The sequence below is a fragment of the Syngnathus leptorhynchus genome, chromosome 22 (assembly GCF_054491065.1).
Source record: "Syngnathus leptorhynchus isolate UIUO chromosome 22, UIUO_Slep, whole genome shotgun sequence".
Classification (NCBI taxonomy): domain Eukaryota; kingdom Metazoa; phylum Chordata; class Actinopteri; order Syngnathiformes; family Syngnathidae; genus Syngnathus; species Syngnathus leptorhynchus.
Window position 1 is genome coordinate 1,387,716 of NC_141216.1, and position 24,526 is coordinate 1,412,241.

At 42.7% G+C, this 24,526-nt stretch overlaps 2 protein-coding genes across 2 annotated transcripts; one reads left to right on the top strand and one right to left on the bottom strand.

The window, feature by feature from the left end:
* The first annotated feature begins 586 nt into the window (after window positions 1-586).
* abcc3 (ATP-binding cassette, sub-family C (CFTR/MRP), member 3) lies at window positions 587-17,996 on the top strand. Its single transcript, XM_085903169.1, has 31 exons — window positions 587-867; window positions 3,723-3,899; window positions 4,895-5,020; window positions 6,181-6,318; window positions 7,705-7,830; window positions 8,045-8,106; window positions 8,498-8,629; window positions 8,712-8,957; window positions 9,029-9,206; window positions 9,278-9,439; window positions 9,521-9,613; window positions 9,758-9,961; window positions 10,426-10,572; window positions 10,647-10,734; window positions 10,949-11,015; window positions 11,084-11,210; window positions 11,321-11,497; window positions 11,572-11,739; window positions 11,819-11,999; window positions 12,073-12,181; window positions 12,255-12,411; window positions 12,495-12,702; window positions 13,390-13,700; window positions 15,471-15,670; window positions 15,737-15,863; window positions 16,048-16,149; window positions 16,410-16,556; window positions 16,611-16,769; window positions 16,837-17,003; window positions 17,080-17,274; window positions 17,345-17,996. Exons 1-31 carry the CDS (start codon window positions 832-834, stop codon window positions 17,454-17,456), a joined length of 4,629 nt encoding a protein of 1,542 aa, XP_085759295.1. The 5' UTR covers window positions 587-831; the 3' UTR covers window positions 17,457-17,996.
* Window positions 17,997-21,099: 3,103 nt separating this feature from the next.
* LOC147039135 (WAP, Kazal, immunoglobulin, Kunitz and NTR domain-containing protein 2-like) lies at window positions 21,100-23,565 on the bottom strand. Its single transcript, XM_085903170.1, has 2 exons — window positions 23,396-23,565; window positions 21,100-23,059 (listed from the first exon to the last, which is right to left on the bottom strand). Exons 1-2 carry the CDS (start codon window positions 23,561-23,563, stop codon window positions 21,518-21,520), a joined length of 1,710 nt encoding a protein of 569 aa, XP_085759296.1. The 5' UTR covers window positions 23,564-23,565; the 3' UTR covers window positions 21,100-21,517.
* Window positions 23,566-24,526: the final 961 nt, after the last annotated feature.

Consider the following 24,526-nt stretch of genomic DNA (forward strand, 5'->3'; position numbering starts at 1 on the left):
AAAACAGGTTCCGTCTATCTTACGCAACAGTATTACATTACTGTCAACAGAAATACAGTTTAAACTTACAATGTATTGATTGTTGCGTTGATGCCGCCACCTAGTGGATATTTACAGAACACACAAAACCTTTGAATAAATGCGTCAATTTGGGCACGTCCAGCGTCCAGGTCACGATGCAAATGTTTTTGGATTGGTGAAAACTACAAATAAATATCAGACACTGAATTGAACCAAGCAATATGTTGACAGTTGAACGTCTCAGTCCAAAGTGTGTAGGATGAGCTCCAGCTCATCCATGGCCATAATGAGGAGCAGAAAAACATTCCAACTTTTGAGGGAGGCTGAAAAGCCTCATTTGGTGACATTTTGCATTTTATTTTCGTGACAGAGAGAGAGAGAGAGAGAGAATGCTTGCGTGCCACTGACGTTGCTGTTTGTACAGAAAAAAAAGAGGAGGGGAGCCCAAGTGGGGCATGACCAAAAGAAGTTCACGCCCTTTTCTGACATGTGAAATGAGACTTTTTTTTTTTTTTTTTGCCTCGGCTCGGCTCTGCTCGGCTCTGCTCTGCTTGCTTGTGTTTTTTTTGCCTCTAGGCAGAGCGGAAGGAAGGAAGGAGCGCCTTCGCCTTGTTTACTGGCGCTTGGTCGGTCGGTCGGTCGGTCGGTCGGTCTACCTCCGTATGCCGTTTACCTGTGTGTCTATTTGTCGGGCATGTGACTATTAAAGCAGCGTCCTTGAGAGATAAGAAAAGCTGCTTGCTGCTGCTGCCGCTTGCTGCTGCTGCTGCTGCTGCTGCTGCTGAGGAGGGCAAAAGACTATTCCCGGAGATGGAGCGGCTGTGCGGACCCGAGCTTCCCTTTTGGGTAAGTTTTGCGCATCCCTGCTCGCTTGTGCGTTCGTTGATACACAGGAATGCATTTTTCACTCTTGCATTCCTTCGACTTTGAAGCCTTCTTTGTGTTGCTCTTCAGATCAGGAACGAACGGAGCGCTAACTTTACTACTCGATCGTGAGAAGCTTCCCTGCTGTCAGAATGAATGAATTGCATGATGTGCTTTTGCATAAAAAAAAAAGGTTTCCGGTGCTTTCATCCTCTTTGATGCATTGCATATGTTGTGTTATTTAGACGTCTATTATTCATGTGTTATGCTGTATTTATTACATACACACCTCGTGGCAATTTGGATCAGTAGGTTTTGGGGATGTGGGACAGGAAGAACATGCAAAATTGGGAGGGCCGGAGGTGGACTCGAACCTGCACCCCCTGAAGTGCCATGTGCGTCCAGTAGGTTGAGGAGTTTGAAAATGAGATCAGCAACTTGAGGCAAAAACTGCTGAAATGTGCAGTTCTGGGTTGCTGTGATTGAGGGGCCCCAAAGTGGATACAGATCCTTTTGAAGGTCCTAGTGAGCGGGACTCCTATTTAATCTGAGCGATCTCGATCCAGATGGAGGTCTTCCTTTGAAAAATGCACATGGCAGCCTGCTGGAGCTCGCCCAAAGCCACCAATGACTCGTATCACGAGAGAGAGAGAGAGAGAGGGCGAGAGAGAGAGAGAGGGCGAGAGAGAGAGAGAGGGCGAGAGAGAGAGAGAGAGAGAGAGAGAGAGAGAGAGAGAGAGAGAGAGAGAGAGAGAGAGAGAGAGAGAGAGAGAGAGAGAGAGAGACTTAATTCTCTGGTCTGACACTAAGATCAACCTTGAGCATGATGTCATGTTAGGTGGAGCTCTGTTGACCTCAGCCATGTCCCCTTACAGTTTTCCTGTGTGGAGTTTGAATGTTCAAGTCTTCTTATCTGTATTTGTTGGCGGAAGGTGTTGTAGTCAGCCGCCCTACTTCAACTCCTGATGGCTATTTGTCATAAAGTGAATATGCTGAAAGAGTATTTTTCTTCTTGCATACTGTTGTACTTTTGATGCGGAAAGGGAAGAAGCTAAATGAAGAAGCGAGAAGAGACTTTTTGTCAGGAAGTTTCCCACCGAATATGTTTTGTTTCAACTTTGTGAAGTGTCATACAGCTAAAGCATGACCAAGCAGTTTCTCAATGGGATTCAGACAACATTTAAAAGCATTTACACAAACAAAAACGAACATTTGAAAACAGAACCGTACCAAAATACATTCCTAGAAAAAAGGAAATGAATTTTACAAAAGCTTTAAAATGAGCAATGTCTGGATAGCAAAACAATGGCGGGCATTCAAGTCTTACATTTTTTTTAAAAAAAACATTCAAGTGTTGTCCCACAGTTGCTGACTTTCTTGATTTTTGTTTTTGTTTTAATATTTGCACAGCACTATCAGTAAAACTTTGGCAGGCTGATCTGGGAGATTCCTAAAGTGGATTCATAGAAGCTGGCTTCAAAGCCATAAGCCAGTTATACGACTTTTAGTTCTACTTTTACAAGTAAATAAACATTTGGCGCATTTTTATGTAGGCCATAATTTAGACAGTTGAAAGTTCCATGTTGGAGCGTAAGAGAAAATGTCCAGCAAGCACTTCCTGTTCTTTTTTTTTTTTTTTTTTACAGGTGTTTGCATTTGACTCCCTGCATTCGCTTAACAACTTTTTAGCGTAACAGGCAACATCTGTTTCAATATTTGTTGTCAAGTCAAGTTGCAGTGAACAAATCTGTGATTGTAAATCCTTCATTGCTTGTTTAACTGAATGATGCATTTGGAGAATAAATGGGGTATTTCTTCGGATTAACATGATTTGTTGTTGATAAAAGACCGCTGGGAAGGCTTCCAGCACATCCGTGACCTTAATTGAGGATAAATAAACAAAATTCTGCTTACCCATGCAAAGCAAAACAAGACAACTAACTAAAACACTCTTTATCCATTTGAACATGACTGAAATTGAAAGATTTGGTAGATTTTAGCACAGGTTGTTTAAATGTGGGACAACATTTAATAACCTCAGATTGATTGATTGATTGATTGATTGATTGATTGATTGATTGATTGATTGATTCGTTCATTCATTTATTTATGAATTATTGTTTATATTTATTTCTTATTTTTACTTCTATAACTTCAGTTTCTATCATGCATATAAAAAAGACATGTTAAAAAGCTTAAAGTTGAGTTTCTATACCTTTTGTCATTTTTTTTTCTTTGTGTTGTATCGTGTGGCAAAAAAGATAAGATGAAAAACTCCAGCAGACTGATTAGTTGGATTGATTACCTATCACCCCATGCATGCATGCATGCCTCAGTCGATGGGAGTGTTGATATACGGAAAGTGAATGGAGGCTGCCAGCTGTGTTTATCTTGGTTCTATCTGTGGGTGGGCCGTCCGTCCGTCCGTCCGTCCGTCCGTTTGTAGGGAACCGTGATAACCAGCACGCATCTCTCTATGATTCATGTTGAGTTTTCCTTCACCTCTGGTTTTTTCCTCCCTTAGTTATTGTAGAAAATATGGCTTTCATCCAATAACAATGTGGCAATCGTTTTTTTTTTCTCATTGTTTGTTTAATGACTTATAAGTCCTCAGCAAAGCCCAGTGTGCTGGCTCTGTTTTTGGAAAATATCGTGTTCCAAATTAATTGAATATCATTTTTTTTCATCAGGGTTTGTTATAATATAATGGAACCTAGAAAGAATTTGTATCAGCAATAAATGAAGAATTTGGGGGGGGGGGGTTGTAAAAAAAAAAAAAAGGAAAAAAAATACTAGCTGCGGTCTTGATGTTCTGTATTCTTTTTTTGTTTGTGCAGGTAGCCAATCAGACGCTCCACACAGATCAGCCCGACCTCCCCGTGTGTTTCCAGCTGAGCGTCTTGTCATGGGTACCATGCATTTACTTATGGGCAGTCTCACCTATCTACATTTTCTGCCTAAAGAAGAACAACAGAGGCTACATCATGATGTCCATCATGAACCGATTCAAAACGGTGAGTCACCAACCACAGTTGTGTTGGGAAATTCGAGCGTCCAATTGCCCCTGATTGAAAAGAAGATCAAGCCATCTGTGGACCCATTTGTGGGAACATGATCTCGCTTCATGTTCCCCATGCAGCCAATAACAATCTTTCTTACTATCGCCGATAATTCATACGCTACTCTTGTGCTTCACTGCAGCCTATTGATCCAATAAATGGAGCGGCAAAAAAATGCTAATATGGGTGAAATATGGGAGGTACCAATGATTTATTTCTAGGGGAAGTGATGATGCGACGCACTTTTAATCAAATGCTAGTTCATGTAAACAAGCTTCACATTGCTCGATGTTCTACAACTGCAATCCTTCCTTGAAGGAACTTCAAACAGCCACTGCTTCAATATTTCCTTCAATGTAATGAGCAAAACATTTAGTGCCAATCACTGTCCATCAAATCCCGGCAAGTCTCATCATTTTAGTCCATTTCAACTCACAAGCAGCACATGTACAATATCCAGGTGGATGAATTGCTCTCATTCCTGGGTTGAAAGGGGAATCCTTGGAGGCTGAAAGCCTCTGGGTATGGCCATTAAAAACAATGTTCTCCTAGTAACAGATTCAACTTCTGCTTGTTAGTACAACCACCAGCAGCGCAAAAAGCTCCCATGGTGTGCAACAACTTTTTTTCGGTAGGCCATTATGACTGTCAACCCAAAGAAATGCCTCATATTATATTCACTAGAAGCTTCAAAACAAACGGATAAATAATTTGTTTTCAAATCAGAGACGAGTCAAAACTGGTCAAATATTTCAAAAAGATGTTTTTTTTTTTTTTCAAAAGTGAAGACCATTTGCAATATTCATATTGACACATAAATTCAATGTGCAATTTGTCTCGGCGGGCCACATGGAATGATGTGGCGGGCCGTATCTGGCCCCCTGGCTTTGGGTTTGAAAAAAAAAAAGTGTCGAAAACTGACATTTTGTTGATTTTTGTTGCCCTCTCAGGTGTTTGGCTTGCTGTTATGGGTTGTTTGCTGGACCGATCTCTTCTACACATTTCATGAAACGCAGCAGGGAATCGGTCAGCCACCCATTTTCTTTATCACTCCGCTCGTGCTGGGCATGACCATGGTAAGCAAAGACCATCTCGTTTAAAAGGCTCGGTTGAAATATGAAGTGCACCCAAAAGTCCTTTTGTAACTATTTTCTCTTATGCCACATTTGTAAAGAACCACTGCAATGCAGATTCAGTTGCCATGGCATCAAATCAAACTACAAAAATGTATTCTGTAACAAATAAAAAGACAGAATGAGGATTCAAGGAAGAAAAAATAGCAGAGGAGTCACTGACAATATTTATAAAACATGTTGGTTGAAGTTAATGACCTGACACAAAACTAAGCAATATCACTAAATATTTGCAAATATGCTCCATCAGTACATCTGAGGATGAGTTGATATCACTGGTGTTGGCCCAACTCATCAGTCACAATTATATTTGCGTTCCTTTTTGAGCTAAAATGCTAGTTTAGTCATATTTAGGTTGTTTTTCTTTTGCGCCCGAAATAAATATATTCACTCAATCTTCACTTTTGGTTAAGCTATACGTGTGGGTGTTATTTTTACAAATTAATATTCTTGCGCTCTCATTGATAGCCCTGTCTGTTAATGCTTGAAGGTTTTTGAAAAGTGGATCTTTTGGAGGAACCAGGTTTTTGCCCGACACCAACAATATACTGTTAATAATGTTATTCCAATCAACTATGAATTGTATTGATCAAAAATATGTATCATCTTGGACAGAAAGCTTTCAGTTCCTTCTTCTATACAACCATTTTGCATGCAATAATTATTTCCTAAGTGGCCTCCTGTCAAATAAATCATTTTGAATGGAGTCCTGCCAAGTCAGTCTCATGCCCTTAGCTAACCCTTCCATGAAAAAACAGGACCTGGATAGCTGAGATTCTTCAACCCCACTATTTGTAAGATTTTTTTTTTTCATATTTTCTCGAAGGAGTGTTATGATGTTAATCACAGGCAGATCAGGCGCTTTACCCTGGATGAACTCGGCTGTAATAGTAGGTTATAAAAAAAAAATAAAAAAAAATAAAAAAAGAGTGTGAGTAGCTCATCTAACGCAGCCGGCGTGTAAAATGATGGGAGCAGTCAGACCGTGGCTTACCTCACATGCCCTGAAATGTTGTCTCAGCTAATCTCACTCAGTCTCCTTCACTCCCTCCCTCCCTCCCCCCCATTTTGCTTGATATTCTTCTGGCGTCCTCCTCACTCAGCTGCTGGCCACGTTTTTGATCCAGTTTGAGAGGTTACGTGGGGTTCAGTCCTCGGGGATACTCTTCATCTTCTGGTTCCTGTCTGTGCTGTGTGCCATTGTGCCTTTCCGCTCCAAGATCCTACTGGCGTCCAGCCAGGTGAGAAGATGTCTTTGACCTCAAATCACACAAGACAAGACAAGACAAGAAAATGAATGGCAAAATTCATGCAACAATGTCTCGGGTCTTAAAACGGAAAACATCAACATACGTAAAAAATACAAACATGCTGTTAAGTAGGTTGATTCTAAATTTGGTCTCAGGTAGCACCGTTTTTTATTTCTATTCAATGTTTTTAATGCATGTCTTCCTTGGTCAAAGAAACCTTAAAGATAATATCATAAAAAAGGAATAATACTCACAATGATAACAATCAATTCTATTTAACAGCTCTATTTTTAGTGCCCTAAAATAATTCAAATAAAATAAAAACCGTGTTATGGGGTTGAATCGGACCCGGTAAATTTCCTGGATTTCGACAAGAATAACAAAAGCATTTTCTCTGCCTTGTCTTGGGGCTTAGTGGATGTTTTACACGGGTCAACCCAGGCCACAGCTAAGCAGAAAGGGAATACGAGGCTTGTTGTTTGAAAAGTACTTACTGTACTTCTCAGAGCTGCAAATAATCCCTCGGGCAGGTATGCAGATACAAGTGTGTGTGCTCAATCTTAAAACAGGAACATTTAACATTCTTACATAATGCGTAGTAGCACAACATGACTACGGGTTTAATACGAGACTCAAATTTGACCATATATGTGAGTGTGATGTCATATTCTCGAAATATATCAAAACTACTCCAAAGCATCTTTGTTCCTTGTTAGATGTCCAGATGAATCAATCATCAAATAAATGGATGGCTATTTTGATCATCGCTTGAAGCCATTTTTTGGGCTTAAAATTGTCCAAATGATCTGATTATCACCTCTAAAAATCGAATATTTTCGGATTCATGTTGTCCGTCGTAAAAGCAAACATTTTTCCCTATTTCCTGATGTGGACCGACTTCTTATGAATATATGGGAGAAAAAAAAAAGTAATTTATCGTATTTTCCGGTAAATTTTTTCCTTCTTTATTATGCATTTTATAGCTGGTGCGACTTGTAGTCCAGAAAATACGGTAATCATTATATCAAGTCAAGGTATGAATAACCTGTAACCTGTTTCATCAAAGAAACTGCTATGAATCAATGAATGCAAAGTTTCAAGTGAATGTTTGACAAAGCTTACATAACAAATCGCGCTTCCTTCCGAAACGTGGCTGATTGTCGTGTCGCTTGTTATGAGAAGAATGTTAATGATCAAGTTCATCACGTCATTGATTGTTTTAGTCACGGCCTTTCGATTAAGAGTACCTGAGATCATTGAAATATTTGGGTCTCAATGAAGCATTGTTCAAAAAGTGACCTTGGAAAGCACACCTCTCTCACAAAGGCATTTCCCTCCCGTCATTGTGTGTGCTTGTGTCTTTGATGCAAATGTCAGGTTGAAGTCACCGACACGTTACGCTTCACCACTTTCTACTTCTACTTTGGCTTGGTGGTCTTGGAGCTGATCCTGTGCTGCTTCAATGAGAAACCACCGCTCTTTTCCAATGTTGTCACAGACCCCGTGAGTCATCACGTCACCCGCTCTGCATGTTTCAGCATGTTTGAATCAGACATTCAAGTTCCTGAATGAAATGCTCGCTCACAGACATTGATTGTTACTCATCCATCATCACACGGACAAGCTGGAGGACAACTCAATGAGTGGCCATGCCGGACTTGAATGAAAAATAGAATGCTCGTAGTTATTCCACTCTTGTCATTTTTGTTCTGCCCAGAATGTCTGCCCTGAGTCCACAGCCGGGTTTCTATCAACCATAACATTTTGGTGGTTCACAAGGTTGGTTACCTGCATGCACCTTGGTAGGATTTGATTTGCATCACAAAAAAAAAAAGGCACAGGACATTTATAGACCATATTGATTTGATTTATCCAAGGTAATAATGTTAGTTGGGATCTGACTTATTCCAGCACACCAGCTTCCATGTTGTTTTCTGTAAGTCAGTCTCCCTTTCATATTGGACATCATATTAATCCAATTTCCAATGAAATTGGAGCCTGGAGTACAGAAATGGTGATTAGTAAGTTCCAGGAAATACAATTAAGCATTAGGGGCAAGTAAAATGCATTGTAATGCCTTTTCCAGTGGAAGAAAAATTGCAACTGTGAAATTGCTCGAAAATGTGGTGGAGAAATATTTTCGAGTTGGAAATTGCTTTTCTTTTCTCAGTCTGGCCGTGAAAGGATTCAAAATGCCTCTTGAGGCCAAGGACCTCTGGTCTCTGAACCAGCGTGACAGCTCAAAGGCAATGGTGCCAAAACTCCTCAAAGAATGGGAAATGGAGCAAGCCAAAACCAAGAGGTACTTTCCCAATATTGTATCAGATGATTGTCATTTCAATCATTCAAATGTATTTTCAGCTAGCGTTTTTACCGTTTTCCAGTAAACCCAATCTATCCAATGACGTTGTCTACTCCAAGCCGCCACCATCCGCCAACAACCACGTAGGAGGCGAAAATGGAACTAGCCCAGAAGAAGTTGAAGTCCTGCTATCCAATCCCAAATCTGTACCCCGTCGGCCATCGTTTTTACGTTCGCTCGTCAGAGCTTTTGGACCCTACTTCCTGATTGGCTCAGCTTACAAGCTTCTGCAGGACGTCATTACATTTGTTAACCCCCAGCTACTCAGGTGAATGAAAATAATGACGGTTTGTGGTTGTACTGCTAAATTGGATTCCCACATTGTTTTCTTTGTTCCAGAATGTTGATCTCCTTCATCAAGCAAAAAGGTGTCCCCGACTGGTGGGGCTACTCGCTGGCCTTCCTCATGTTCTTCACAGCTTTTTTGCAAACTCTCATCCTGCACCAGCACTTTCAATATTGCTTCATCACGGGCATGCATGTCCGCACAGCTCTCATCGGCGCAATCTACAGAAAGGTAGCACAACACGCAAGCGTCTCTCTTCCGTTTGCGCTGTCATGATTTGTGGTTGTGTTTGTTTTGCGCAGTCCTTGGTCATAACCAACGCCGCCAAACGCTCATCTACGGTGGGAGAGGTGGTTAATCTGATGTCTGTGGATGCTCAGAGGTTCGTGGACCTCACCACTTTCCTCAACATGCTGTGGTCTGCTCCTCTTCAAATAATGCTGGCACTATATTTCCTCTGGCAGGTTGGTTTGTCCAGTTGCTTTGATTTATTTTTGCCAAAGAAAAATCCCATTTGCTTTTTTTTTTTTTTTTTTCGCTTCCAGAATCTGGGCCCCTCTGTTCTGGCCGGAGTTGCCGTTATGATCCTCCTAATCCCATTTAATGCCGTCATAGCTATGAAGAGCCGTGCCTACCAGGTATTGACGGCCACTTCTTAAAAAACCTTTTGTAATGTAATTCTTCGCACAAACTTACTTCATATTTGGTTAACCATCTGTACATCATCTACAAATTAGTGATTTTGTGATGTTTTTTATTTTGCATTGATTTTTCTCTCTCAGGTGGAGCAAATGCAGCATAAAGATAGTCGTATTAAACTCATGAATGAGATCCTTAATGGCATCAAAGTACTAAAGCTGTACGCCTGGGAGAATTCTTTCAAGGAAAAGGTGCTGGCCATCCGGCAAAAAGAGCTCAATGTGCTGAAGAAGGCGGCCTACTTGGGAGCATTGTCCACCATGGCTTGGACCAGTGCACCTTTTTTGGTATTTTTCGTATTTGATCCAATCCGAGATAATAATCACAGTTACAGTCTGTTGGTCAGTTGCTCATCCGGAGCCTCTCTGACTTAACCATTAACTAAGTAAAAGCCTGAAGTATAAAGAGTTGGAAAAAAGAAATAAAAAAATACCGTTGTTTTCTTCAACCAACCAGGTAACATCTGTTTGAAGTGACCTTTCTGAAAAAGGAACATCAAGACGGATCTTGTGTTCATTTGTATAAACAAACAGTGATGTCACTCGAATTATGTTTTAAATAAGTTAATATTTACACAGTGCTGCTCAGGAGAGATGTAGTAATAAGCAAATGGCGCGGTGCTAAATTCAAATCTTTCCTTTCACGTTCTAGAAATATGCAAAAGTATACATTTTTTTGTCTCATTGAAGACAAGCAATATGGAAAAGGCTGCTTTATGTCTACAGCAACCATTTGTTGGCGTTTTCCTCAGGTTGCGCTGACGACATTTGCTGTGTACGTGACGGTGGATAAGAACAACATCCTGGATGCGGAGAAGGCCTTTGTGTCACTGTCTCTCTTTAATATTCTGCGTTTCCCTCTCAACATGCTTCCCCAAGTCATAAGCAGCCTCGTACAGGTGGGCGGGCGTTTTGTATCTTTGCGCTTATTCCAACAAGAAAACTTGACACTTGTGTTTGTTCTGGATTCCAGACAAGCGTGTCACTGAAGCGAATCCAGAATTTCCTGAGTCACGATGAGCTGGATCCAAATTCAGTGGACAGAAAGAACACAGCATCAGGCAAGAGCAAAACGTGTCTACTTCACTTGAAAAGATGACTCATGCCTAAGAATGCATGCATTGGCGCTGAGCAATTGATTGCGTAATTTCTCCCGCCTTTGTGTAGAGTCACTATTTCCCGTTTCCAACTTTCACCCAGTTGTGAAAAGGTTACTCATGTCTGAGTCTTTCACAATTGGCTCAATCCATTTTTTTTTTTTTCTTTGCTGAACAGATTTTTCAGTCACCGTTGTGAATGGAAAATTCACCTGGGCTAAAGAAGATTCTCCGGTTCTCCGCGAGTAGGTCAAGTATTTTCTTTTCATGCTTCCAGAGTTAGCGGTGTGACTTATTGACTGTTTTCTTTTAGCATTAACGTGTTGGTGCCCCAGGGCTCCCTGCTGGCAGTGGTGGGCCACGTCGGTTGTGGGAAGTCCTCGCTCATTTCTGCCCTGCTGGGTGAAATGGAGAAACTTGAAGGAGATGTTTCTATTCGGGTATGCAGTATTATCAGTTCATCTTGATTTGCCACCACCACGAATGCGAACAATTCATTCGAGCAACATCGGACATTTTTGCAACATATACGTGTCTGTCTGTGTGTCAGGGATCAGTGGCATACGTTCCTCAGCAGGCCTGGATCCAAAATGCCACGCTGCGAGATAACATCCTGTTTGGGAAAGCGTACAATGAACAGAAGTACCGCTGCGTTTTGGAGGCCTGCGCTTTAACCCCTGACCTGGACGTTTTGCCAGGAGGAGACATGACGGAAATAGGAGAAAAGGTATTTTTCCCTCTTCTCGACGTTGTGTAGCTTGATAATTATGGCCAAGGGTTTGAAAATGAATGTTACGGCAGGGCATTAATCTGTCGGGAGGCCAAAGACAGAGAGTCAGCCTCGCCCGAGCTGTTTATAGTGACGCCGATGTCTACCTGCTGGATGACCCGCTGTCTGCTGTGGACGCCCATGTGTCCAAACATATATTTGACAACCTCATAGGTCCAGAAGGAGCACTAAAGGGCAAGGTTTGTTCTTCCCACAAGTGCTATGGAACGTCCCGATTTGCTCTGATGAATTATTATTTCCCTTGTTATTTGACCCCAGACGCGTATTTTGGTGACACATGGCATTAGTTACCTGCCCCAGGTGGACAATATAGTGGTGATGGTGGACGGAAGAGTGTCTGAGATGGGCTCGTATCAGGAGCTGCTCAAGCAGAATGGAGCATTTGCTGAGTTTCTCAGGAACTACGCTCTGGAGGACATGATAGAGGATGAGGCCCCAGGTAGAATTGAAGAGATCCAATTGGCAAACTGATATTAGTTGCAATGACATTTATTTGTCTCGTGTTTCTGCAGAAGAAATGATCAATGATGAGGATTTGTTCCCTGAAGATACCCTCAGCAACCACATAGACATGGTGGACACAGAACCAGGAATCAATGAAGCAAAGAGAAAATTCATAAGGTACAACGTCACCGTTTCCAAGTCAATAGACAACGAAGCTGTCTCCAACTGTCCTCATTTCTTTTCACTGAAGGCAAATCAGCATCATCTCAGCAGATGGCGAGACCCCGAAATCTCGCTCAGTGAGGAGACACGGCTGCAGTCAGAGGAAGCACCCGGAGCCGCAAGAAAAGAAGCAGCCACGAGAAATGGAGAAACTCATCCAGGCAGAGACTGCAGAAACAGGCAGGGTTAGTTCCTTTGCCCAAACATTTTCACTGAGCCATCTGTTTGTGTATCATCCCATCCATGGTCACTTGTATTGATTGTTCAGGTGAAACTAAAGGTCTACCTGGAATACGCTAAGGCAGTGGGACTGCTGCTATCTGTGCTGATTTGCATTTTATACGGCTGCCAGAGTGCAGCTGCCATCGGAGCAAATATTTGGCTCAGTGAGTGGACCAATGATGCCTTGAAAAATCACACTGAGGACAATGTTCAGATGAGGGTGGGTGTGTATGCAGCTCTAGGCATTACGCAAGGTAAGAAAGGCTTTGGATAAAAAAAAAAAAAAAAACAATTTCAAAAGTGACTGCATATGTGGTTGACATTTATTTTCATGGGTTCGGTCGTTTTATTGCCACGTGGATCTTTAAATGTAGGGATGGCCTTTTTCAAATGACGTGACACAAATGATTTTCCTGTCTTGACCTTCAAACTATGGCTCGTTTGAAAAGCGTTGTTTTAAATGCATGTTCTGAACGACAATCTTATTCATTTGTTCATTCATCATTGTGCATCATGCATACATTTGTCCAATGTAGGGCCCGACCGATTAATGGCCAATTATGGATTTTTATTTTTTATTTTTTTACATGAATGTATTCGAACTAATTGGACAGTATTTCTGACACATAAATCAACGTGTCCTTAAAAAGAATATATCATCAAATGTGTTGAAGTCATTGCAAGTTTTCAAAATGAACGAATGAATATCACAAGAATGCGTTCATTACGACACATTTCTGGTAAGAGAAACACGCATGACGTGGAAATTCTGCATATAATTGACAGCCATTGAAAAGCATTGAAGGCACCATATTTTCTTGGGCCTGAAAAAAATCCTTATCGGTCGGGCCCTGGTCTAAATCTTGACCTTTCCAACCTGGCATGCGATTTTTCCAATTGACAACAACCCCCCCCTTTTTTTTTTCTGAAATCAATCTCAGGTGTCCTGGTCATGATCTCTTCCTTTACATTAGCCATGGGAAATATCGGGGCAGCCAGGAAGCTGCACCATAACCTGCTGGCCAACAAACTTCACACAGTGCAGTCTTTTTATGACACCACTCCCATAGGACGCATCCTCAACCGTTTCTCCAAAGACATCTTCGTTATCGATGAGAGCCTGCCTTCCACCGTGCTCATGTTCCTGTTCACTTTTTTTGTTTCTCTCTCCACCATGATTGTTATCATTTCCAGCACGCCTATATTTGCCGTTGTCATAGCCCCCCTGGCTTTCGTCTACATCTTTGTCCAGGTATTGCGGGAAACAATGCATGGCGTTTGTGCACGTTTGCCGTTGTCCTAACTCTCTGGTGTTTGGCTTTTTGTTTTCAAATCCATGCAACTTTTCAGCATTCTGCTTTCCTGTCCCGCCCACATTCTTCTCCAAGACACAGAAAAGGGATCATCTGTAGAACCGCGGCTCCCTGTAGTGGTGGAGTTGAGGGATTATGTAACGAGTGTTTACCGTATTTCGGTTCTGATCTTTTTTTTTTTCCCCCCAATTAGTTTTCTTGAGAAAAAGCAAAGCGATCTTGCTTTTTTTTGCAAAACAATCATCGCTTTTTTGTAAGTGTCAGATGGGAATCCATTAACACAGTTGTCGCTTACCCCTTCTCGCTCGCAGGTGTGCTGTTGTTGGTTAACTCCCTGTTGTCCCAGACCTACAGTATGATACTGGCAGCTCAGCTCATGCACGGCAAGCTGCTCCAGGGGGTTCTGCGAGCTCCTCAGGCCTTCTTTGAGAGCAACCCGGTTGGGCGCTTATTAAACCGCTTCAGCAAAGACATGGATGCCATAGACTGTCAGATCCCACATCAAATTGACATATGGATGCGCACTTTCTGGTACACACTGAATGTGCTGCTCATATGCTCTGCCCTCACCCCCATGTTCCTCATAGTCATAGCCCCGTTAACAGTGTTCTATTGCTGGGTTCAGGTAAATAGTCAACAAGTCTGTTACACGCATGTCTGATCGTGATGAATGTATGTGCCGTCGACTCTTAGCTAGTGTCGTCGTCGAGACCGAGACGTTAACCGGACTATCGAGACGAGACAGACGGATGACGATAGCGCAATCTGAAAGCTCTGGTGGCACAAAACAAATGGACATTTTGACGTATGAATTGGAATGCGGGTCACGTCAAATGATGTGGTGGGCCGTATCTGGCCCGCCGGGCCTTGGGTTTGACACCCAAGTGCTGATACTAGAAGTCACTGAGCTTCTTCATACTGTGCATGAATGATATTTGTGGAATGGCCCAGACTACCTCCTCTCTATATCAGAGCATGAAACCAAAGCTTTTAGAGAAATGTAAAAAATGACACTTTGACTTACATTTCAAAAGAGAATGTTCCTTCTCTGATCCTGTTTGTTGCTTTTAGCTTATTTGTCATTAAGTCTCCATCAAGCAAGGCATCATCTCATGAAATCATGTACCTCGGAACTGGAGCAGCTTTTAAATGATGCCAGTTCTATTGGATCCAATTGAATTATATTATGACTGAAAAATCATTGCTTCTCGATGAATTGGATTTTTTTTGAGCCAAGCAGAATTTTGAAGAAGACTGTGGGTAGTTGTAATTATTTGCTGTTCTTTAATTTAGTACTAACATTCTTGATCATCTTTGGGACTATTTCCCTGCATGGCTGTCCCCTGTAGATGTGTTTTGTGGATGTCAATCATAGCCAAACTACTGACTCATCAAGTATAATAACAGTACTAACACGAAGAGCACGTTTCAATTAGTGTGCGACTTCCCTCTTGAGAAGAAAAATAACAAACCACCTGCAGCTCAAGCCTGATATTTACAAGCAGTACAGACTAAAAATATGAACTAAGCTTAAAGAGACTTAACATGTTGTTGAGTGAACTCTCAGAGGCTTTTTGGTTGCAGGTGATTTGTCAGCACAGTCTCTATGATTGTTGACGTATGGATGTGTAGCATGTCTTTTGATATCACGCGTACGCAGTGGCTTGTAACTTCCTGTTTGTTTTCCTCCCCTCGCTCACCGCCTCTAGAGATTTTATGTGGCCACATCTCGGCAGCTGAAGCGTCTGGAGTCTGTCAGCCGCTCGCCCATTTATTCCCATTTCTCCGAGACCATCACCGGCTCGAGCGTTATCCGAGCCTTCGGCAGACACTCCGCCTTTGTTTGCATGAGTGATATGAAAGTGGATGAGAACCAAAAGAGTTACTACCCCGGTATAGTGTCCAATAGGTACGTCCGCACCTGTTTCCAAAAAGTGGAAGGACAACGGTAAATAGTTTGTGATATGTCCCGCAGGTGGCTGGGCGTCCGCATCGAATTCATCGGGAACTGCATCGTGTTGTTTGCCGCTCTATTTGCTGTGACTGGAAAGAATGATCTTAGCCCTGGCCTGGTGGGGCTTTCGGTGTCTTATGCTTTACAGGTAGGGTACATGTCGAGACAGGAAAAATCAAATTCTCTCTTTTACTGAATACAGTACAAGAGTTGTGCCTTGTCTGACTCTTCTTAAGTTATTTTGGCTATTACTCAAATAGATCATTGACTTGGTATATGAACAACACAGGACAAGACATTCTTTTCAGTAAGTTGAATTTGTGTGTTGGCAGGTGACCATGTCTCTGAACTGGATGGTGCGAATGACTTCGGATTTAGAGAACAACATTGTGGCCGTAGAACGAGTGAAGGAATACTCCGAGACCAAGACAGAGGTACAGCGTTGAGGACTTTTGAAGAAGCTTACAAGAAATTCAAAATGATGTTACTTGTTCCTTTCCTGAAAAAAAGGTTTTGTGCTCCATGAACTCAGTAGAAATGTACAACTCATTCCTGCATTGTCTCACAGCAACGGCAATCAAATGAAATCCAGATATGGCAAATGACGCTAACAAGGATGTTTTGGTTTTGTAATGACATCAGGAAGCTGTGTGACAGGTCCTTCATTTGCTCTTTTTATATTCACATGCAAAAGGCGCCCTGGGAAATCGAGGAGAAGAAACCTAATCCTGATTGGCCCACGCAGGGGAACGTGGACTTCCACAACTACAGCGTCCGATACCGAGAGGGACTGGATCTGGTTCTGAAAAACTTGACGTTGAGTGTGAAAGGAGGAGAGAAGGTAAGGGAATGGGAAGAAGGTGAAGAGCGCCTTTACTGATGACATTTTCTACAGGTTGGGATTGTAGGTCGAACAGGAGCTGGCAAGTCATCCATGACGCTCTGCCTCTTCCGTTTGCTGGAAGCAGCTGAAGGAGAGATCTCCATTGACGATATTAAAATATCAGAGATAGGTCTGCACGACTTGAGGTCCAAGCTTACAATCATTCCACAGGTACACAAAAACATCACTTGTATTATGGCTGAATCATTTCATTTCTGCATGTTTTTTTTTGTCCCAGGAGCCAGTCTTATTCTCCGGAACACTGAGGATGAACCTCGACCCTTTCGAGAAGTACAGCGATGACGAGGTGTGGAAAGTTCTGGAACATTCGCATTTGCGCAAGTTTGTGAGCAACCAGCCAGCAAAACTGGAGATGGAGTGCTCAGAGGGAGGAGAGAACCTCAGGTAAGGAAACTAACCACCATGATTAGCTTAGCCAATACGTAGCTCCAGATTAGAATGACTGAATGTGCTTTCTCAGCGTGGGCCAGAGGCAGCTAGTGTGTTTAGCTCGAGCTCTTCTGAGGAAGACACGGATCCTCGTACTGGATGAAGCCACTGCTGCCGTTGACTTAGAGACGGATGATCTTATCCAGTCTACCATCAGAACTCAGTTTGAAGACTGCACCGTCTTCACTATTGCGCACAGACTCAACACAATTATGGATTATACAAGGTGAGAAATGTCGGAAAATTCAGCAGGGGATTCAAAAATGATCTCCCATACTTGGTGTCCTTCCTTGCAGAGTGCTGGTGTTGGACAAGGGACAGATTGCAGAGTTTGATACTCCTTCAAATCTCATATCACAGCGTGGAATCTTCTACGGGATGGCAAAAGATGCAGGACTGGTGTCGTAGAGCTGCAGCTGACCTTTGAGCGCCTTGGTGTCAAATAGCTGTTGCTAACTTCATCATTTGGCACGGAGGGGTCAGTCGGCCGGCCATGCCCTATATGTCAGGAAAATAGGGCGCTAAAGAAGAAAAACGAGCTTTATTTGCTCCTCCGAATTTGACCGCAAGTGCCTTCAGCCAGGTTGGGAGAAAACAAGTGAATGTATCATTTTTCTAATGAGCTGTCTCTACTGCAACAAAACAGCAGTTCACAACAAAGTGAGGGAGGCATTTTTACGTTACTTTTTTTTTTTTTAACCAGTCGATAAAAAAAAGAAAGAAAGAAATACTGTGCCACTGTACTGTCCGCAAAAACGTTTGTGACAAACCCACTTGGTATATTTTTGTACTGTATCATTATTTAAGCTGCTGCAATGTTTTTTTTATGCAACTAGGGAAGCTTGTTCAGTTGATGTGATTCTTCTGTGAACCAAATCGATGAATAAAACTTGAATTATGTACCACCAAAATATAAAATATTATCATGCTTGTATTAAAAAAGGAAAATAGGATAGTCATCAATGAAAGCGTTCATGTTTCATTGGTCTCCCATTTTTTGGTTAAGCCTTCATTTTTAGGGTAACATAAATTCAAGTGTTGTTGGGATACATAAACTATGATGTAGTTATAGCAACGATCCACTAGTCGGCGCTACAGTAGCATTTAATTGAAGCCCTCACTAGCAATAAAGGGTTTTAAATCAAATATTCATACTCCACTGAAAACAATTGAAGGTGGCTTGATATCAAAGCATTTTTAAATGATATTAAATGATACTTTTTTTCAAAGCCAGCAATGATACAATTTAAAACAGTATAAACAGCAACAACGCAAGTAGTATTTAATGTGCTCACTACGTACAATTGTGAAAGAAATATATATATATATATGGCTTGAAAGCAATCGATTGACATGATAATGGAGGCAGCAGTCGGTGGGTGACAAGCCACCCGCAATCAATGTGGCTGTGTGGCTTAGGTGGTCACAGGAAACTATCTGCACTTCCAATTGCTATTTGACATGTTGTCCCTTGGGCTATTTGACATTTGATTGACATTCAGCCCAACTAGTCCTGATTTTAACTTGTAGCAACTTCAAAGGTGGAAAGCGGATGATAAATCACCGTGGGATCTATGAAACTCCAGTCAAAGCCTTTGAGTGGCTACTGAATCTTTTGAATAGATGTTCCTACTATTATGGCCATAACAGATGGATGTCATGAATCAAAAAAAAGCTCTCCAACCACCCGGCACGCTGATCTCTTCCACAGGTGTTAATCTTTCATCTGTTCCGGATAGAAGCAAACATCAACATTCATTGTGCAAAAGACGGACCACAGCGATTACTGCCTCAGGTGAACCGAGCTTGTGAACGCGTTGACCCCATCATCAAACGTCTGAGAGGAAGGAACAAAAACTAGGAGCATACCTTCTGTAGCAACAAATCAAAGCAGATTTTTATTTTTATTTTTTTTTACCCTTTTAGCTGGCTCGCTTAAATTAGAAAAAGTGTTGTTTTTTTGGAAAAAAAAAAGTTTCACATGTGTTTTTAATAGGCCGAAATTGAATTGAACATTTTATAGATACCAGGCTTCACAGTTTTATGGCAAAGGCTGAAAAGAAAACTAATACTGATGGCATTTGATAGGTGTAGTAACCACTAATTACCATTCCAGTAAGAATACGAAAAGCTTTCCAATAAATTCTTGCCTGTTCCTGTTCTAGTGTTTCTTTGTCTGGTTCCAAAGTACATTTCACACTTCAGAGCAGTGTGGGCAAAAGATTCCGCCACAAATATTTTGCCACATTTTTTAGAAGCTCTAAAAATGCGCACTGAGTTTCAATGGGCTTGTCAATTTGTGGAACTACCGTTGCTAATAAAGATTGAAAGCTTTTATACCATATTAATTGAATTGGAAAGGTGGAACTTGAAGTGGACTTTTTAAAGGAACAGTGATAGAGTAAAAAAAAAAAAAAAGTGCTATATTTGTGATTTCAAATCATTTTCTTGCAAAAATAAGACTTGTGGTATGGGAGTTTAGTATTTGCACTGGAAACAGTTACAGAGGAAATCATGAAATGAAAAACAATAAAAATAAGATTGCCTTTTGATAAAAAATGCATTTTATTTTTACTGTAAATGACAGAAATGGACTCCTAAGACAACAGGCCAGTCATTTTTAACAATGAACACAAATAAACAATAAAATAATAAATAAAAGTCCACAAATAAAACCATAATGATTTTTTCACTTACTATGCATGATGCTTGGTGCGACTTGTGACGTTCCTTGCCTTGAACGATTGTCTTGAAATGTGGCTTGTATTCCTTTTGTTGGATGTTTGTCGTTGTCATTTTGGAACGAATGCATGGCTTTCCTTTGGAGCCCGTGCAATGTTTGTTCCAAGCGATGCAAGCGTCTGTGAGTAAGTGAGTGAGTGAGTGAGTGAGTGAGTGAGTGAGTGAGTGAGTGAGTGAGTGAGTGAGTGAGTGAGTGAGTGAGTGAGTGAGTGAGTGAGTGAGTGAGTGAGTGAGTGAGTGAAGGGCTTCGTCATTTTGGAGCAAAATGTTTTGAAGTCTCCAACTTGCAAAATGGAGTCCCTTTTGGAAAGTTCTTATCGATGCTTGCATGGAGTGAGCTTGGAAATGCGCTAATGACGTCAGACATATCACACCTGTCATCGATTCTATGACACAGGTGTCAAACACAAGGCCCGGGGGCCCAGATCCGGCCCGCCACCTCATTTTACATGGCCCGCAAAGACAAATTCTGCATCGACTTGGTGTCATGACTAAAATGACAAATTCTCTTTATCTTAAAAAAAAAAAATAGAGATATTGCTAGCATTTTTCTATAGCCATACATCTTTTTAAAATATGTGAACGTCTGATTTGAAAACTAGTTCACCAGTTCATTCATCAATTTTAGACACCACAAAGACAAGCAGGTGGATGTTTCCCAAAAAAAAAAGACCTTTATGTGGAATATCGATGCAATTTATTTGTAAATGTAACATCAAAGTTGTTTATACGAGCTGATCCGAGGTGCCTTTCCTTCTGGAGAGCCTCAACAGATGGGGAAGTACATTTCTCATCTCCCTGGAGGTTTTGCCAGTAAACGAGGGCGGATCTCTTGCTTCTCTGGCTGCTCTGGATGGATGGGAGAAACAGAATCTCATGCGGGAAGTAGAACACCCTCGTCGAAAGCCCACCAAGGCTTGCTAGTAATACCAAAAGTGCTGGCACGCTATGAAAGGCATAACTCTTGCACGGTAAGTTTACTCCTTGGGTTCTTTACCCCAATTATATTGGAGTATGTATGCCACAGGGCTCTTTGAAAGACAGTTTGTTTCCAGAAAATAAAACATTTCATGTGATCAGTCATGTTACAAATGGCTTTTTTTTTAAGGTCTTGTAATACTTGGACAAAGAGTTTGCTTTGACTCGCTACTCGCAGCCCATTTGTCTGGCTCATGATGCTCCAAATGTTGTTTTCATGAAGAGAAGAGCTCTTGGTCTTAATGCCAACAAAAACAACAACTTGTTTTTCACTTCAAGAAGTATTACACATGAAATAATGACGCCGTTACACTTCAAATCTCTCCCAAATCTTTATTTTCTTCCAATTTACAACAACAGAAATGCCACGTTTCATTTCATCAACATGATACAAAAATATAGAATGAGTTTATCATAAATATAAAGCAGACAGAGAACTTCCATCATTTACCAGCGGTAGACCCGAACGATCACTGCGTCAATATTTCAGGCTGGCTCAATTCGTCAGTCTGTCATTCTGTCATTCTGTCATTATTATTATTAGTTCTAAATGTGCTTCTTTTTAACAGTCAGTAAAAACGCTATGGAGCACTTTACATATAAAAATATAAACTCTTACATTATTACTGCTCCACTTCTTATGAGCAATTGTTGTATTTGGTAAATAGTAAATTGTGGGCCAGTTGTTTTTTTATTGTATCATAAATCTCCAAAGATGTTAATACCATCGTGCAGTTTCATCGACGTGTTTACGGGCTGCTGGTGATAGCTTTGAGAATATCACAGGTGTTCTTGGAGATGACATCTCTAAGTTTGCGTACACGGCGAGGACTGGAGGCCCCCACGTAGCTGTGCGGCTGCAACACAGCCATGCCTTGGCTAACGTTCCCCATGACGATGACCTGGCCCTCGGCAGCGACGCTCGTTATGTTGGGGCACGGGCAATTCCAGTCCATGTTCAGAAAGTTCACCTCCAGAGGCTCCTTACCAAAAAAGCGGAGGCCCATTTTGTCATCCTTGAGGATCTCCTCCACAGTCACCAGAGCGTGGCCCGAGTCTTTATCCTCTGCAAACTCTGTCATGCGTCCCAGGACCACAAAGTCACTGCGACAGAAGCTGGTCACAATCTTGCCTCTGGCTTTGCACGTTTTGCAATTGGGACTTTTTGGGTAGGGGCACATCTCTTGGCACGCTTCTTTGGATTCAAAGTTGTTGTCATTGCCCCCGCATCCTCCGTAGATGAATGACTGGCATTGCTGCAAGCTGCTGATGTAGGCCCAACGTGGCTCATAGGCCTTACAAGGACCTTGAAGAGCGGAGAGGTCGCAGGGGCCCGACAGTTCGGGACCGCAACATCGCATGCACTCGTCGTAGGTCTCCAACAACTTCCTCGGCCGTTGTCCGCTGCTAGGGCAGTGAGTCCAAGAAATACAGATATTGTTTAGCGGATCGTAGAGCCAGCTTACTTTTTGGAGATCGCTCGCGCAGACGTCGGGATTGTCGGGTGCTTCGAGACATTCCTCGGTGGGGCAGCGGCTCAAGTGAATAGCTTCTGGACTCTTTGAGGGCTCCACGGGCAGCACGGTGAGCGCGTGGTGGGCCCGCACCGAGCCAGACGGGTTGCGAGCTGCGCAGGTGTAGACGCCCGAGTCGTGCATTTTGGCGCTGTAGATGACCAGCTGACCGGCGTTGGTGACGACCATATTCCCTCGGACGTGATTGCGCCCCATGACCACTTTCTCCACCCCCTCGGAAAGCTGTTTCTCCCAGGTGATCTCGGGCGGGGGGGCCCCGGTTACGTCGCACAAGAAGCTGGCCGTGTCGCCCGCGTTGACGGTCTGGTGAACGGGGGCGCTCAGGACCAGAGGCGCCCGAGGCTCGGCAGGAGGCGGGACGCTCGCTTGCCAGGAGATGGTGGTCGGGCGGAGAGTGGTCAGCGGGGGCGCCGTGGGGCTGGTGCTTAGCCAGGCCAGGTGGAAACGACAGGTGACCACAGATAGGCTGATACCCTTGGAGCAGGCCTCGGCGTCCATGTAGCACTTATTGTAGTAGGTCATACCGTCTGAGGCGCACGTGAAGTGGGGCTCCCTCTCGCAGCGATCTCGACATTTACACAGCGGCTGGCCGTCCCAGATGTCGCACTCGGCCCCTTGCTGGGTGCACGTGAAGCCGGCACAGGTGGCCGTCTCGGCCACGGCCGCGGGTCCTTTCTCCCCCACCGTGTAGCGGGCTGCCACGCAACTATGATTCCCGCACACATTCTGGCAACACTTTTCAGAGGATTCGCACTCCTGCAAGACAGACAGACAGACGTGGTGGCAATCAGAAAGCAGAACGTAAAGAGGAGACGCTGGACATGGCATGAAGTTAGGTCATATTTGACTTCAAGATCTGGAACTGTTTGAAAATGGGAAAATATTACAGCCTATAACAACAAAAGTGAGCACAAAGTGAAAGATGAATACAAAGTAAACATTTCCAAGTAGCAGTCAAGAGTTAATGGTTGTTCAAATATTGTTTCTTTCAAGCAATCCGAATTTTTCATTCAATTTATATTTGTTTTTGTAAAAGAAAGTTTCATTGCGTCCAATAATTGTCTCATTTAAAAGAAGTTATCATTTCCTTACCTGATCTGATTCACACTCTCTTGTACAAGTACTCATGGCGTCCACCCATAGGTTGGGGTTCATCTCGTTAGGACACATCCCCGCGTGTGAGGAGGTGATATGAGGCAGAAGCCCCATCCACACACTGGCCACAAAACAGATCCAACGTGGAAACAGCAACCACCACATCTCAGCACCAAGAGCGCACTTCCACACACACACACACACACACACACAAGTTGCTTGAAGTTTGAACGCTTAAAAAAAGCCGCGGGAGCAGGAGGACATCATACGCCTGGAACAAGATGCGCAAACATGCTCAAGCAGGACAGAGTAGACTTGATCCCAACAAGTTGGAGGAACATTTTTAAGTGAGTGCTGGTACCTGCCTGTTGAAGGGTCCCGTCCCCCCTCCCACCCCTCCCACCCCTCACACACACACACACACACACACACACACACACACACACACACACACACACACACACACACACACACACACACACACACACACACACACACACACACACACACACACACACACACACACACACACACACACACACATCGTTAACCCCTTGAATACTCCACCGGTGCCAAAGCGCTGTGCTGTGCGTAAAGACGCACGGATGGCGACCAGTTCAGGGTGCGACCCCTGTTCCAAAAAAAAAAAAAAAAAAAGACCCATTAAATATGAAACAGACTTATGTTTGGGACATTGTTCAGCTATTTGTATTAATTATGTATTTGTGCTCGTATGAAACAAACAAGGGTTCAGTGAGGGCACCAAAAACATGTGTTGGCGTTTTACTTCCACAAGAGGGCAGCATAAACCAAAGTGCCCCACATAGGCCTGGCTCGACTGTATTATGTGTTTTCTATGCATCACCACCGACCGCATGCGGGTCATGAGCCATTTCAATCCCAGGAAAAGTGTTAGTGAGCCTGCGGTCATATCAGTAGGCAACAAAATGCTGCTGTTATGTAATATAGCGACTGGAACAATTTGTTTCACAACATCCACCGTGCATCGCATACAATGGCAGAGAGAGAGAAACTTTCACTGCTTGGACAGTGACTAGTGGAAAACAATGGGACAAATTGCTGACTTTGTTAGATGGATTGCACCTAAATATTTTACTGGTGTCAATC